The sequence below is a fragment of the Eublepharis macularius genome, chromosome 2 (assembly GCF_028583425.1).
Source record: "Eublepharis macularius isolate TG4126 chromosome 2, MPM_Emac_v1.0, whole genome shotgun sequence".
NCBI classification, from domain to species: Eukaryota; Metazoa; Chordata; class Lepidosauria; order Squamata; family Eublepharidae; genus Eublepharis; species Eublepharis macularius.
The window spans coordinates 43,557,085-43,573,918 of NC_072791.1; the positions used below are offsets into that span (position 1 = coordinate 43,557,085).

Genomic DNA, 16,834 nt, shown 5'->3' on the forward strand with positions numbered 1-16,834 from the left:
GATCAGCCTGTCCTAAGGTCCAAGAAAGACTGCAGTCAGACATCCACTCCTTGTATCTGACAAAAGGAGCTCTGACTCTTCAAAGCTCATAACCAGGAAATCTAGTTGGTCTTTGAGGTGCTACTTGGACCCAAATCATGCTTTGTCTTACATAAGGAGACACAAGTCTTGGTACGGTCAGAATACACTATAAAGTGAGATAACATACAATTGACACCCACGTATCTCCTTACGTATTTCAGGATTCATCTTGGTGAAATGGTAAAAGTAAACTGTCAAACGGCAGTCCTATGCTGTTACTCCAGTCTAAGCCCAGTGAAACCAATAGGCTTAGACTGAAGTAATTCTGCATAGAATTGCACTACTACAGTATATAAGTAGCACCTGGAGATATACAAACAACTGATTCATACTTTACATTGCATTCAAGCTTTCTGCCTGCGCACCTAAAGTATTATGGGAACGTACGCGTCTCCAAACACATCATGGGCATGGCTCCCTACTAGAGATGTACGTCTTGAAAAAGATGATTGCTGTGCAAAGACTCAAGTAGCCCAAATTGGCAGGAACTCCCCTCCCACACACACATACAGAAGTGCCATTCTGCTAGTGGACGTTCTGTTGTGCTGGTAGAAGGGCACTTTTGGATCCAACGCATAGGTTTTTGTGAGGCTGGTAGGGGGTGTAGTTGCAGAAATGAGTGGATGAGGTTGCTGCCTTATGTTGGTTCCTCTTTTAAAAAAATAAAAGTTGATCTCCTATGTTGTATATTTTGTAAGGCGTCCTTTTCTATGTTATCTGTGCAAGTCTAGCATAATTGTGCAGTATAGTTCTATATCCAGTGTAGGACATCAGATACCACACCAATGTGTCCATGCCTTGCTGTCTCTTCTCTCTCTGTTAGCAGGATGTTGTCTCAGCTGATGGTTATTACTAAGGTGTAGAACCAAGGAGTTTGGAAATCTTTCTAATCAATAAAAATGTGCTCTGTTTACTGTGGGCTGGTTCATATAATGGGGAGCGGGGAGTGAAGGGGAGCTGTAAACTGTCTCATGATTGAATAACCTTTTGTTTTCACTGGCTGAATTCACAGCTTTTCAAAATCATTATTTACTTACAACTATGATAATTTTGAGACCTGTTATATCCTGTTCTTTTTCAGCAAATCCGATGGAAGAATTGAGAGGTGTGCACTCATCTCAGAAGAAGCCTTACTTTGCTGGCACAACAACGGTTACAGGGCAAATTGCCAAATCTGTGTGTGTCATTTCAGACCACTGTCTAGTTTGTTTGTCACCTGGTGCTGCGGGTGGATCCTGGGACAGAAACAGACGTTTATGCTTTGGTCGAAAGAGATGTTCGCCAATGGAAGACAAAGCTGACAGGCTGAAGTCCACACTCCTTGCATTCAGTTTGCCTATGTGAGGGACAGGAAGAAATGGACTTGGTTGAAGAAGCTGGTGCTTCTTGCAGAAAAACATCTGTATATAGGACGAGGCAGCTAAACATTCCACCCCACCCATATCTGAAGCTTAAGGCCGTTGTTACTATGATAAGAATTCAAACTCTATGCTGAATACTCTACGTGCCTCCAGAAGCACTAAAGAATTTAACAAGGTAACTGGGATTCTTATTAGAAAATACTGCATAAAGACTGTCCTGTATTGGAGTGGCATGGGTGATAAACCTCACTCATGTTCCCCTCTCCAGATATGACGTGGCCTTTCAGCCAATGAACTTGAAGTGGATTCTGGTTGGGGCCAGTCAATATTATTGCTGAACTTCCTGGACAAGTGGAGTAATTTTCCCTCCAATGACAGCTGATCAAACTAATTAGCCTCTGGTGCTTCTACCCTAAGCTGTGCTTCAGGCCTGGATCTTCACTCTAGACTTCATTTTTGTCAATGGGACTCTTTCCCCTGTCTTAATCCTGAAAATAAAGCTTTGCCTCTCTGCATGTGTTGTTGTGTGTGTTTCCTCATGAAGGCTCCCTACAGCAAGAGCACAGCCGCTTTATTTTCAACCAGAGAATCATCAAGGAGTTGCAAATATGATGGAGAATTGCATTCTGACAACTTTTAAGCAGTTTTGCCTTTTGATTCATTTAGTCAGTAGCATCTGTCACATAGCATCCTGCAGTGGATTAGTTGAGATACAAAGAACTGACTTGCATATGTGCTCTTCCCAGTGTACATTTGTTTTTTAAATACAGGCCTGAAGGGACAGGCTGATAAATCGGAAGATCTGGTTTCACATGTTCCATCTAATTACTGGAAGCATGTGTTTATGTTGGTTCTTTGCAGAGGACAATCCTTAATGTAATCGTCAAAGCAGCTAGGCTAAATCAGCACTATGTATGTCACTCAAACTGAAGTGAGTGGTTTTTGAGGATTGCAGTGGTAGGTAACTGCACATGTACACGTTCTTTCTGGATTTGCTTTAGAGTGAAAATGAGGTAGAATGTCAATCTAAAAATGTTCCTGTTGTGATAGAAGCCCAAGCCTCAAAGGATACCAGTGAAAAGCATGATTTAATTAATTAGGTTTTTAAAACTATTCTTAGCCCCTTATTCATATTAGAATTTTCACTTCAGATATAAGCAGATACTGAAAAGGTCAACCTTATTATTCTTTAAATACCCTGATTGTGAATATAACATTCAAGTTTCCAGGGTTCTAATGCAGATTTGAACAAAGGGTCTAATGCTGTTAATTCAACACAATGTAAACTAATTTCTACATTTTAGAGTAGCATTAGATGATAATTTTTCTCAGATTCTCTGGCAGGCTGGAGATGTTTTTCTGTCCCTTTAAATAGTATGACCATGAGATCAACAGAAGCGAATGAAGGTTCTAGAGACAAGCTTTGGTAACTAAGCATTTGCCATGGCAACAGCATTTGCTTGGAGTGTGATTCTGGCACTAGCCAGAATAGCAGTTGAAGAGTTGGAGCAGGAAACTTCTGGAAAGAAAGGGAGCTTGGTGCATGGCAACTGCTCAAGTGAGAGATCTTGTAACTGGGTGAGATTTTTCTCTTCTTGTGGGAAGCTATGGAAAGTTTACTCCTCTACTCACCATTGAGGGGGGCAGGGATTTGTTGCTGCATTCAAATAGAATAGTCTTTATAGTGGAAATTCTAAGGCTTTAGTTGACAACTGATTTTTAATGAGCTGTATGTTGAACTGAGCAAGGGCTGAAGGGCCAGCTCTACCCAGTGGTTCGCGCTCAGGCCAGCAAAGGCACAGGGGAGCCTTCCCCCTCAGTGAATCGCAACAGAGGCTCTGCCAGAATTCTTCCCCTTGATCTGCATCGCATCTTAATGGTCTCAACCGTTTCTCACATTGGAGAGGAAGGTATTAAGCCTGATTTAAATGTGATGCTCACGTGTGAGGTGATTTAATCACTGTAGCTTTTCATGCACTAAGCACCTTTATTTAATCCGGTCTCTTAGTTGCTTTGTACTTGGCTTTAGCAGGACAGAGATCCATAGCATAGCTGTGCTAATGTTTCATGTGTAGCAGCATGGCACACCTAACGATGCAGCTTAAATGAGACAATAGGCATTTCAAAGAGCGCACCACTAAGATCTTACCTGTCAGCATCATGTTAAATAAATAGGGCCCTAAAAGCTTTGCGTGTGTCTGTGTTCTACCTGTGAAGCAGCAGCAGACAAACCAGAGGGAGATTTCTTTGAACTGGAGCCTGTGCTGTTGTCCCCAAATGCACAGCACCCTCAGGCTAGACCTAAAACTCTAGACTTCCAGTTTCTTATCGCTGGTGTGAGAATTACTTGTATTTTTGTTGTGCTAACAGAATACAACATTTGTGTGTTTTAGAAGAATATTAGTAGTGGATCAAGGTGACTGAATTTCTGCACCATGAAAGCCAAATTCTGTGAAGAAAACAATGGTAAAACAGACATATATGCCTTTGTATTGTCGAAGGCTTTCACGGCCGGAGAACGATGGTTGTTGGGGGTTTTCCGGGCTGTATTGCCGTGGTCTTGGCATTGTAGTTCCTGACGTTTCGCCAGCAGCTGTGGCTGGCATCTTCAGAGGTGTAGCACCAAAAGATAGAGATCTCTCAGTGTCACAGTGTGAAAAAGATGTAGGTCATTTGTATCTACTCAGGAGGGGTGGGGTTGAGCTGAGTCATTCTGTAAGAGTTTCCCAGGGTGTGGAATGCTAATGGCGGGAGGTTTCACTGAATCCTGAGGAGGTTCTTTTGCATATGGATTGGTGCTTGATGTGCTAATCTTCTCTGCAGGGCTATTGTCGGGTGTGGAGTGTTTTGTTGGCCTGGTGTTTTTCAGAACTGGAGCCCATGCTCTGTTCATTCTTAAGGTTTCTTCTTTCCTGTTGATATGCAAAATATCCATATGCAAAAGAACCTCCTCAGGATTCAGTGAAACCTCCCGCCATTAGCATTCCACACCCTGGGAAACTCTTACAGAATGACTCAGCTCAACCCCACCCCTCCTGAGTAGATACAAATGACCTACATCTTTTTCACACTGTGACACTGAGAGATCTCTATCTTTTGGTGCTACACCTCTGAAGATGCCAGCCACAACTGCTGGCGAAACGTCAGGAACTACAATGCCAAGACCACGGCAATACAGCCCGGAAAACCCCCAACAACCATATATGCCTTTGCTTAATTTTCATAGTCTCTCTTACTAGGTGGCTCCCTAACGTGGGATCAAGAGCGAGTCTTTATTCCCCATCCGTCTTGCGTGCCTGTCTCGACTTTGCTACCGCTGGATGCCTTCACAGGCACCTAACGCATGTAGGCCCAGAATGTAAGATTTTATCTGGGATATCTTGTGTATGAGTATGCAGCATGTAATAGTATTGGAGTATTAAACCTACCTGTGAATTTGTGATCACATGAACGGCCTTCTACTAGTGTCAACTAATTGGTCTGTCAAGCTCACTGTTTTCTAATCTGACTAGCACCAGCTCTCCAGGGTCTCAGGAAGAGGGTCTATCTCATCACATCCTTCCTGATGCTTTCACTGAGGTGCTGGGGATTGAATCATGTGCTGTACCGGTGAACCATGGCACGTGCATACATAAGGAGTTCTATGTGTGTCCTATAAACTTCTCAGTGTTTTGTTTGTGTGTGTTGCAGCTGTGTTCCTGGAGTTGTCCCCTCAAACACTTAAGTCCTTTTCACGTACGATTTATTCTGCATGCATCTTATAAAATCACTCAATAAAACATGGACATACGAAACTGCCTTCTATTGAGTTGACTGTTGTTTCATCCAACTCATTATTGTCTGCTGTAGCTTTCCAGGGTCTCAGGATCAGGCAGAGAAACTGCTTTCCCAGCATCTGCTACCCCATATCCTTTTAAGTGTAAGATATTAGGTATTGAGCCTGGGACCCCACTCCATAGGTACAAAGCATATTCTTTACCGCAGGATCAGCCTTCCCCACAACAACCCTGTGAGGTATGTTAGTCTTGCCCTAAATTACCCAACGAGCTTCATGACTAGAAATGTGAACTAAGGTCTCCCTCATTCTAGTCCAACTATAGTGACACACGGGCTGTTGTGAATGTCCAGTAGTACTGGCAGAACAGGTGTAGCAGTAGAGGGAAGGAGAAAGAGGCGCTCAATAAGATGTAGGTGTGAAAGGAGCTATTTGCATGCCAGAGCAGTTTGCCAGCCTGTGTAAACTATAGGAAAAGGGACAGTGTTTAGGACATATTATCAGTTTGCTGTCATTTAATTGTTTTTCTACTGATTGTTGTTTCGTTTTCTACTCACGTAATATCATTTTTTCTTCATTATACCCACACTCTGTCTAATATGCTACGCTCATTCAGATTTTGGTAATCTTGAGCCTAGTACATTGCTCATTTGATGTCTCATACTGATTGTATCAACCCACCCTGTGCTTATTAGATGTCTCTTAGAATGGACAGTTGTCAGTGAACTATGGAATTATGAAGAAAGCCATATTTACAAAGAGGTTTTTGTGAAGTTTTAATGTTTGCAGAAATATAATGAAAGGCAGCTGCCCCTGGAGGTGGGGACATGCAGATGAGGCAACCAGGAATTTTTGGGGAGACCAAAAGAAACTACCGTTGTATATGATGACCGTTAAGTGGCAGGCAAACCCCACAGCTATCCAATAGGGGGACCCACAAGGAATGGAAATTGCCAAGGATATGTGTAGTTTGTGCTACAAAAGCACAGCAGTACTTCAAACTCACCATGGTATGCAAACTGTAGAGCTCTTTCATTATATTTATTTTTATATTGTTTTTGTAATATCTCATAATTCTCTACAAGAAAGGTAGATAAATATTTAAAAATCCACTGATTGTAGAAGTGTTTTTATAGCAAACTGCATACTTACCAACAAAGGTTCTTAATCTGGATGAGTTTACAAGACCAACCATGATACCTGAAGAAAGTGAGCACATCACATAGGCAAAACACAAGCCAAAGACCAACTCAAAATAAATTTGTACAAAATGATCATTTGTTATGTGCTGCAGCACCTTTGAGTTACAGAACTGCGGTTGGGTTTTTGAGTCATTAATTTAGAATTTCAAAGAAATCTGATTTATTTAATTGCAAATATGTCTGTAGCAATAAAAAAATAAGCTACTTAATATAATTCCAAATTACAATTAACATTCATGATGACTAAATGAAGCTTGTGATCGGTTGATTTGGGTTGCAGTCCTGCACACAGGTTGCTCAGCTCCCAAGCTAGAAAGTAAGTGGCTCTATAAGGCAATATGCAAAAATTTACTTTTCTGTGCAGTAAGAAAACTCTGTGCAGTATTGGTTAGAAGACTAGGCTAGAACCAGGGACACCCTGAGTTCAAATCCCCATTCAGCCACATGAAGCAAACTGAGTGACCTTGGGCCAGGCACTCTTGGCCTAGCATTACATAGCTGATGTGAGAACAAAGTGAGGAAACCACTTCCACCCCTCTGAGCTCTGTAGAGGAAGGGTAGGGGATAAAGAAGTGATAGATACTTGAGCAAGATGATCTTTGTTTCTTTCTGTATCAAGACGTCTAATGGTAAACAAGTCTTCTAATCCTCACCCCTCAATATCTTGGGGTAAGAAGATCTTCTATCTATTTAGCTAGAACCAACCAGGGGCAGGCCAGGCACAGGCAGAAATGCTTTGTGGTACTCCTGGACTAGAACAGGCAGCCAAAAGGCTTGACTGTGCACAGAGTCAGGCCTCCTGCCTGTCTGTCCCATGCTGTTGACCTGTACAGCATTTGTCTAGAGGCAAAAACATCTCAGGGGCTGCTAATGTATTGTTGTGTGCACTGACTAGAGCTGAAGTGTCTAACACTTTGAACTTAACTTGTGGCACATTTGCCAGAAAGAATGGCCACCAGAGAACCATAAATGGAAGGGTCTCAATACTGTTTTTGCAGCTGCTGCTTGCTACACACGATTTTGTTCTAGCTCAAGATGGCTGATCTTATGCAGAATCTGAAGACCTTTCAGCCTGATTATGGAATAGATGCAACTGAGGAGCGCCTCCTGCATTTGAGAAACTATGCCAAAGGGCTGACAGTGAACGCTTGTGCCCATGCGGTCTTCTTCTGCGAACTGCTTGAAGCTACCAAGTAAGGCTGAGAACAAACATTTTTCCTCTTTAAATTTCCTAGTGCCGATTAAAGATGCAATGCACAGGTGCCAATCTGACCTTTAGGACTTCTGTCACCACAAAATATGGCGCAGTGTAGTACGTTTCAAACGGACACATTCGTTCTTTTTAAAATGGAGGCCCACTGCCCATTATCAGTTGCATACTAAAATTTAGCCCAAGGTGGACCTCAAAGTGTTGCTGATTTTGCCCTTGGATGACCTTTAATATCTTTTGTCAAGGGGATTAAAATAATTTCCTTTCCCTTCTCTTAATCTGTGGTCTGCCCAGGCAAAGCATAAAAGGATCAAATTTCCTTTTATCTTCAACTTCCTTTCCTATCTGTTTACCTCTGTCCCTCCTATGAACTCTGTTTTACCCAAGTCTGGGTTTGTTACTCTGTACCCAATATAAGATGTTGTATGTGGGGTGGGTGGAGTTGTTATAACATGAGGAAAATTTAATAGCTTGTCAGAGGTCAGATGGACAATTGACAGTAGAATGAAGTTGAGGAATGTATTGTGCATTTTAAAAATGGGTCCTTAAAACTAAGGAAGGGAATCCGATTCCTGACCATTGAGACTAGCATTTTAAAACATGGAGAAACATTAAGCTAAATCAGTTTGCCTTCAATCTTTCTGAAATTACTTTGAGATTCTTTTCTGTTTTATTACATGAAAGTGATATTCACAACAACAGTACAGCAACACTCTGATACTGTCAAATAAATCCCCCTCCCTATGTCTTTCCCCTCAATTCCTCTTCCCTTGTGTGTCTTGTCTTTTTAGATTGTAATCATAAGGTCAGGGCATGTGGTTCTTCATTAGTGTCAGTTGCTTTGGGAGACTGTTGCCTGAAAAGTGGGAAATATTGGATGTTTGGTGTTGCATTAAAATTTCTTGATCTTTTCCTTCTATAACAAAGACAAAGAGCCAAGTGGCCTTCCCATATGTGTTGTCCAAGTGCAGAATCTCAGAGTTTTAACTTTTATTAAAACTGCTATAATCCTCGCTGTGAAAATGAGTAAGAAATGTGCGGCCAGTGATGTGAATTGACTAGAGCTCCCAGCAGTCAGAGTGGGCCATCAGTATAGTTCCACCCCATCCCCAGCTAATAGTACTACCCTCCTCAGCTGTAACCTGCATATACTGACAGTCAGCTTGGTGTAGTGGTTACAACATTGGACTAAGTTCTGGGAGATTCAAGTTCAAATTCCCTCTGTGCTCTGAAACTTGTTGAGTGACCTTGGGTCACTTGTTCTCTCAGCTTAATCTCTCTTACATGATTATGTTAAATTATACAATAACTAATTTACACCTTAAATATGAAAAATATATTTCAGTATAAGCTTTCATGAGTCAGAGTTCACTTTTTTAGATGCATGACATTTACAACCATTGGGCCTAATTTTATATACAATAGAGAAGGAGGATGTTACAAAAAGAGGACAGTGTAAAACAAAAGGGGTGGGGAACCAAGGAATAATCCATCCATACAGAGTGGGTGGGAGATGCTCCTAATAACAACAATGTACAGTACACAATCTCTAATGCAGGATGAAATTAGGGTTGTTGTGAGGGCAAAATGGAGGAAGAAAGACTCAAGCCCACTGCCCTGAACTCCCTGGAGAAAAGGCATGATAAATAAAACAAGAAATAATTCTACAGTAATCTCTATCAATACATTCTAAAATTTTTGATCAACAATCCCATCCAACTTTTTCAATGGACTTAGACTGGAATAACCCTGCCTAGGTGTGAACAACTTTAAAAAATAAGCGTGCGCGCATGCACGCGCGCACACACACACACACTTTCAGGTATTCAAATGCTCAAAGTGCAGAATTGGAAGGTACAGGACAGTCAGGACTGGATGTGGAACGGTGTTTCTGCAGGTGCAAGGATATCTGCCTTTAGAGCATAACTTTCTTGCCCTTCGCACAGCAGCCTGAATGCCCACCCAATCCTGTTTGAGGGAGGTATCCCTGTACCCCCCAAACAGGATTTCAGGGGAGAGGTGAGAAAGTCATGTTTCATGGATGAAAAAGCTTTTCTGGAGCCAAGCCAGAGTTCATACTCTCCTGCCTGTGCCACCATTCCACTCCCACCCACCCCTGAGCAAAGAGAAAAGCTTAGTTATAATTTTACAAACCATACCAGGTGCTTTATAAATTTTTTAAAAAAACAGGATACAGCAAGACACAATACACTATAAGACCCGAGGGGAAAGGGGGGAAAGTATCAACAGGCCAATGTTTCCAGCTCACGATTATTATTACAGCAGGCTTCCTTATAATTAAGGAGTACAGGACCCAGTCAGGTCTGTGTTACAGTTCCGGTGTTTTGTGCTTCCTCAGGCAGAAACCAGAGATTCATGAAGATGTCCCTCTTTATGCCCAGGAATTCAAAGAAGAAAATCTTCGAAGTCTGAGGATTGGAATTATTGGGGGAGGTCACATTGGAAAACAGCTGGCCCGCGTGTTCCTTGAACTGAGTGGATTTCCAGGAAAGAATATCCAGATCTCCACAAGACGGCCAGAGACTCTGTGTAAGACTCTGTGCTTGACAGAAGTTACACATATCTATGCTCCCAAGCATTCCCACTTGCAGATCTGATTAACTTGCCAATCCTGGCATAGTTTACCCATGGTAAAGGCAAATTTTGCTTATTTGTCCCTTGCAACCCTGTCTCCATTGCATATCAGCTTTTGATGCAAGGAGAGAGACATACAAGGACATACACGCACAGCAAGAGCAAAATTCTGGTCCAGTCACATCTTAAAGACCTACAAGATTTTCAGAATTTGAGACCGGTGGCACCTTAGAGACCAACAAGATTTTGAGGGTATAAGCTTTCAAAAGTTAAATGCCTCTACTTCAGATAGCTTCTTTAGATACCTACCTGAAGATTTCCAAGATACAATCTTTTGAGAGCCAAGCTCCTTTTCTCTGACTCTTGAGCGCTTATACCCTGGAAATCTTGATGGTCTTTAAAATGCTACTGGACTCGAGTCTTGTCTTCTACTGCAAACCAACACAGCTATGTATGTTTCTTTAGCATATTTCTTATCCTGCTTATATTTCTTATCCTCCCTGATTGGGACCTAAAACAGCTTACAAAAATGACAATACAATATAAATAAATTTAACCAAAATACAGCGTAAAAAAAAAAGATCCTCCCCGCCCCCAACCACAGGTCCACAAAGCATCCTGGGCTAGGCTAGGCTGATGAGTACCAAGTTGGATCATCAAAGCCATAGGCGGCAAGCAACAGACAGCCCTTTGGCTTATGTCTCTGGCCTCACCCATCTGCAAGAAGAGGAAGAGGAATGCACACACTGGATATTGCACATAGATGGCGGCCATCTTCCCCCCCACACACTCCTGAACTGTCTCCTGAGTACGACATTTGACTCGCTGTTCTTTTTATATTTGACTTTCTGGGGTTGTCTTTTTCAAACGACTCAAAATCATGGCTGATGCTGGATTTGTAGCATGAAAATCTGGGGATTCAGATCCAGGAAGAGTCATTGCCCCTTATCCCCATTCCACACGATTAGAACACAACGTAAGACCTGTCTATGATTTTTAAGCGGAATAATACAAGGAAATGTTGAGGATCTTGTGAGGATTGGGAAGCAAAAAAAGAGGAATTTATCAATCCAAATCACTTTATAAATTTTAAAATATGAGACAGTTAAATGGATTATTTTCCCCATAAAGGCTTGTTTTCTTTAAAAACAACAACAATTTTCAACAAATATGTATGCTCCTTAACAAAATTTCTCCATTTAAGTCATAGATTTGAGAGATTGGCAGCTATGTAATTAAAATATGTGCATCTTGCCTGGGTTAATATCATACATCTTCACCATCAGACTTCATATTAATCTGAAAACTCACTTTTGCCAAAGCAGCACTGTCAGTTTATCACTTACAGGTTCAGTGGCAGACCTTATGTCATCCTCCATTAATGTGATATCTTGCCGTGTCCAATTATGACTGCTAAATATATGGATATAAGGCCATTATTCAACCTAATAAGAAGTACAGAGGAAGAACCCAAACAGTGGAGGGATGTAGTAGAAAAGAGCAAGAGTCCAGTAGCACCTATAAGACTAACAAAATTTGTAATAGAGTATGAGCTTTCATGAGCCGCAGCTCAACCCGGAGGATAGAAGGGGAGAGAAATGAAGGATTATTAAAAGGCTTTTTATAATTATTGAATGCCAGCCAGTTCCTGTGGCTTGACTGCTGCTGAATTACAGAGGGTAATATAATTGGCATAATATTCTCCATGAATCTTTGGGATTGTACCCAAATAAATGAAGCATGCAGAGAGAGTTATTTTATTTTTTGTCATTTGTTCTTTTCTAGTAGAATTTCAGGCACTGGGAGTTCAATGCTTTTACAACAACAGGCAGTTGGTGGGCTGGGCAGATGTTGTGTTTCTCTGCTGCCTCCCATCTCACCTCCCAAACATCTGCTCGGAAGTTTATAAGGAACTCAATCAATCTTCTATTATATACAGCCTGGTCACAGCTACCCCTCTGCCCAGGTATGACATCCGAATGAGCTTGATAAATTGGCACTTGGTTAAGCTGGGGAAGCTCTTGCTAGAGAAGGAGGAGGAACATGAGAGAAGCAAGAGGTGAAAGCCAGAATAGCCGCGATCAGTGACTACGCTCAATTGGAGTTTAACTTGCGACATCTGAATGCAGTGTAAATTTCCATTATCACCAAGGCAAAAATCATGCCTATTTCCTTCTCCATGGCTTTTTATTTTGTTTTATTTATAATCCACTTTTCTCACTGAGACCCCAGACACATTAGCCAGTGCAAGTCACTATAATCAACAGATAGAACCTTCAACAAACAACAATACGATATGATCAATAGCTAGGACACTAAATTAACAAATACAATAGGGTATAGTTTACAGAAATCTGAAAACAAGCATAAATCCAAACACGGAGATGAAACATTACTGAAAAAAGTTCAAGTATTTAAACATGACATCCTTAATTAATCAGAAACTATCCAATAGGAGCTTATCTACATCAGCAGATAGTACCCAGAAGTGAAGTCTGCACTCCCTGTCCCTTACCAAGGCATCTCTTTGACCCATTTCTTATGGCACAGCCGTATTACCTGAGTAAGAAAGCCCTCCTGTATAATTCAGTTTTACAGTTCTACAAATATATCCTGTAACTCTGCTGTATACTTGCCTATGACTATCATCGTTCTTCTCTTTTCAGGCTGCAGCAACTCCTTTCCTCCAGCGCCATATTGAGGCCACATTACAAGTTCACAGATGGCAGCCTTCCCACTTTGTGGGAGGGGAGCAGGACAGTTGTGGAAGCACTCAAAGACACAGCTGTTGTGCAGGCTACGTGTCCCCTTGGCCCTTTGGGTACGTTGCCCTTCAACAACACAGATCATGTGAGGAAGAGATCTTGCTTGGACCTTAATTCTTGTCTAATCCTGCCCTTGCCTCTGTGTATGTGTGTGTATGCTATTTTTATATGTAAAAACATCCTGCAAGTGAAGAACAAGCCCATCAGGAAGAAAGGGTATATCACAGCGTGTCCCTGTTGTGCTAGATCTCTATTTGTAGGTAATTTTGTTTACACTGGAGGTACAAATGCAATTGTTCCTTTCCCTACCATCATCTGCAGTCTGAAGCAGTGGAGTCCATACTACCACCTCAGAACTCTACATTCCCACCTCATTCTGTTGTAAATGCAGACCAGACTTTGAATCTAGGGATTGGTCCATAATAATTGATGATGATGATGATGATGATGATGACAACTACTACTACACTTATATACCACTATTCTAGACAGATTAGTGCCTCACCCAGAGCAGTGAACAAGTTAGTGTTATTATCCCCACAATACAGCTGGGGAGCTGGGGCTGAGAGGAGTGGCTTACCACCTACTGAGTTCATGGCAGTAGTCGGATTCGAACCAGTAGAATGCTGATTCGCAGCCCAACCACTTAACTAGGCAGTTTCCGTTGGCCACTAGATATGTACAGCAAAGTCCTAAAGATTTCCTATGCAATTGGAGCTATCCATGGGGTGAACACTTTCCAAACTTTACTGCTATACAGTCAGTTCCTGCTGAGTAAAAGTATTTCCAAGACCACTGTAATGTCTGAATCAGAGCAAGACACATGTAGCAATGCAGACATTCTCTCATCCCTACTCCCATTTTGAATGTGCTTGGGCAGGTTAGGCAGCCTTTTTGGTCTGTCAAAAAAACCACCATGTTGACTGGCAAAGATGTTGGCATGCCAACAGATTAAAAGAGGGAAGAAGATGAAGATTGTAGTTGGCTAGCGCCTGAACCGCCCCCTCCCCTGGCCAATATCACCATCTCAGAAGCTCACCTTAGTCCAGAGAGCCAAACAAAGTGGGGTTGCTGGGTGTTGTTTACTCCTGCTTTAGATAGTCCCATGAAGATGTTTGAAAGACTGATTAACATTGTCTCTTTGAGATTCCAACAGGGAGTTGCAATAGAGGAGCTGCAGCTGATTGGAAAATCTAGTGTAGGTCTGCCCTCTTGATTATTTTGCAGGAGTGATTGCTATTGAGCCCAAGTGGCTGGAGGCTGTTTTCTATGCTGCTCTAAACAGCTACACATGCCAGGATGTACCCTATACTGAGGCCTTGAAGTTACTCAATGAAGTATGTTTTCCTGAGGATGTCACCTCCTCTGAGGAAAAGAAATCACCACCAGAACCATTGTTCGTTTGTGAAAGTTTTATCAATGAGGCTTTTGCTTCCTCCCTGGCACCTGATGAGTAAGTAAAGTCAAATTGGATTTCAGTGTATTTATTCATGTTCTACTTAAGCATTTCCGAACTTGTGGGTCGTAGCGCAAAAGTGGGTCACAAAGCCTGTGAAAGTGGGCCTCAGGCTTTTGAAGTTTTAGTGATTTTTGCTTGTCAGATTTTTTCCCCAAGTGGGTCACCATACCAGAAAGGTTGGGATCCACTGCTATACTCTCCTGAGCACATTTAAAGGCTGAAAGTGCTTCATATATAGTGACTATAAGTGATAGTGAATGGCTCTGTTGGAACAGTATTTCAAATTCTGAATAAAAGAATCCTGGGTTGGCACCTAAAGAGAAAGAAGATAATCCAAGGCTTCAATTCTGAAGAGTTAACTTCCTTAGTGTCCCCCTCCCGCTATCCCTGGCTCAATTTAAACTTGGGTTACAGAAAGATGATGTAATTGACCACTTCCAGCATTTCCAGTATTAGGCCCCCTTTGTGGAAGCTGCTGGAAATATTTCTGCACTGGCAAATGGTAGCTGCATGAGGGAGGCCATAATAATTGGAAATAATCTAGCAACTGGGCATTTTCCACGCCCTTCCCATGGCCACTAAATATGTACAGCAGTGTCATAGAGATTTCCTGTGCACTTGGGGTGAAAACTTTCTAACTTTGTGAAAAGTTAGAAAGTGAAAACTTTTCCAAACATTACTGCTTTACATTCAGTTCCTGCTGGGTAAAAGTATTTCCAACCACTGTAATGTCTGGATCAGACCCAATGTATGCTTTATTCATTCTTATATTCTATTGTACAAAGAGAGTACTCTTTGGTGAGAATCCATCACTTTAAGAGAAGGCCAAGTGTGCAGGCTGGCCACCTCTATTGTGTGTGTGGATGTTTTCCCTGGCATCTTTGCACAGAAAGAGAAGCATTGCAACATTGAAGGATTTAGCAGCCCTATTATGGCAAAACAATGGAGGTAGAATGGATGTTGAATGTTGAACAATAGATAACATGGCCTTTTCTGTTCTCCTAGTACCTTCCCCTGGTTTGACTTGACAACTGTACAGCTAAAGGAGTCTCCCCTTAACCAGCTTCTGGCAACAAGTACATCCCTCCAGAATAAAGTTACTTCATTGTATTATAATGTCTTTGCTCTACTGGCCGCAGTTAATAAAGAAAGTATGTCAGCTACCTCTAAAAAGATACCTTTATCAGCTGTGCTACTGCATCCCACCACAAACCAGGAATTAACAATGTTTGGCACATATGGGACTTGTACAAGCAATGCAGAGGGGGCATCTAGTAGTGAATCTGAAGACTTAAATTAACTATTCTGTGATTCCAGCTGTTCAGAAGTGGAAAAGCTGTTCAGAAGTGGGAAATTTTAAATAGAATGGTGAAGTACTGAATAGGAATCCATCCGAACTACTTGCATCATTGGAATCCATATGGTTAGTTACCAATAGTGTAGCTATGTTACCGAAGGATATTTCGCCATGAAAAATCCATAAGAAGATATGCATAGCAGGAGGGGGTAGTTTTTAAAAAATTCTTGAGGCACTTTGTAAGTTATGGCAAAATAAAGTGAAGTGGAATCGTTTGAGAATGTATTCTTAATCTAGCTAAGCCTATATCCTTCCACTTTTCCTAAATCCTGAATAAAATTTGAAGGCGAATGCAAGACAAATGATTTAATGAAACATTCTTAGCAGTCTTGCAATATAATGATGATGCCCAAGTTTCCAAGTTCAGGATGCGAGAATGATAGGAACTATGCTATTTGCTTCATAGCACTGCAATCATAAACTTGCTTTCCTGAAAACATGTTCTTTGGAAATCAGTGGCAACACTTGTAAAGAAATATTTCAGAGTTATTTCAAACAATGTTGTCTATGAATCAGGGGCTCCATGCCTCATGTAGCTAATCTTCATGTTTTGTTCTTGTAGTTGGGGAACAGTCTGTGTATAGAGTAAGATATCCTTATGTAGGGAATTTTCACAATAATAAATAGGAAGCCCTTGTAGACAAGGGGCTTTGGACTGTGCACCTTCTGTGCTTTCTTCTAATGAGTGCATGCTTTGGATTGCTTCTCAGAGTATTTTCACTTGGGGTCAAAGTTAGCAGCTGGATCAGCCCAGCACTGGGGCTGATTTGAAGCAGCAGCCCTAGGGATAAGAATGAGGTGATGGTGAATCTCACTTCTCCCCCTCAAAGAACAACCTGGATTATCCAGCACATATCGAGCATGCCTCTTCAATTAATTTGGCTTGCAAAATTAAGCACGTTTCCTTATATTAAAGCCTCATTTTTTTAAAGTAATAATAAGCTACATTAAATTGGAGCAAAACAGAGATCATCTATATTCCTGGGGATGGAGGGGAGTACTCTCACACCATATTTCAATCTGCCCTTC

The 16,834-nt window shown here is 41.5% G+C and overlaps 2 protein-coding genes across 3 annotated transcripts in view; both read left to right on the forward strand.

The window, feature by feature from the left end:
- Positions 1–1,955, forward strand: part of VIPAS39 (VPS33B interacting protein, apical-basolateral polarity regulator, spe-39 homolog) — a 36,743-nt gene extending 34,788 nt beyond the window's left edge. Inside the window, exon 20 of the mRNA XM_054972555.1 lies at positions 1,163–1,955. Coding sequence (XP_054828530.1) covers positions 1,163–1,183 — 21 coding nt within the window. The 3' untranslated portion in view covers positions 1,184–1,955. The remainder of the gene's footprint in view (positions 1–1,162) is intronic.
- A 979-nt stretch (positions 1,956–2,934) lies between these two features.
- On the forward strand, positions 2,935–15,942 carry NOXRED1 (NADP dependent oxidoreductase domain containing 1). 2 transcript variants are annotated; one of them, XM_054972110.1, is made up of 7 exons: positions 2,935–3,020; positions 7,418–7,612; positions 9,989–10,179; positions 12,010–12,190; positions 12,891–13,045; positions 14,217–14,442; positions 15,454–15,942. In XM_054972110.1, the coding sequence occupies exons 2-7, from the start codon at positions 7,455–7,457 to the stop codon at positions 15,746–15,748; spliced, it is 1,206 nt and encodes a 401-aa protein (XP_054828085.1). In that variant the 5' UTR covers positions 2,935–3,020; positions 7,418–7,454; the 3' UTR covers positions 15,749–15,942. The 2 variants fall into 2 exon arrangements, with proteins under 2 accessions (XP_054828085.1, XP_054828086.1); XM_054972111.1 differs by lacking the exon at positions 2,935–3,020 and adding an exon at positions 4,715–4,800.
- Positions 15,943–16,834: the final 892 nt, after the last annotated feature.

Excerpts from the sequence above, each read along its gene's own strand:
- NOXRED1 (XM_054972110.1), top strand. The coding sequence starts at position 7,455 with ATGGCTGATCTTATGCAGAATCTGAAGACCTTTCAGCCTGATTATGGA. Across the intron at positions 13,046-14,216 it reads GTGTCCCCTTGGCCCTTTGG|GAGTGATTGCTATTGAGCCC; the intron begins GTACGTTGCCCT and ends ATTATTTTGCAG. Across the intron at positions 14,443-15,453 it reads TCCTCCCTGGCACCTGATGA|TACCTTCCCCTGGTTTGACT; the intron begins GTAAGTAAAGTC and ends CTGTTCTCCTAG.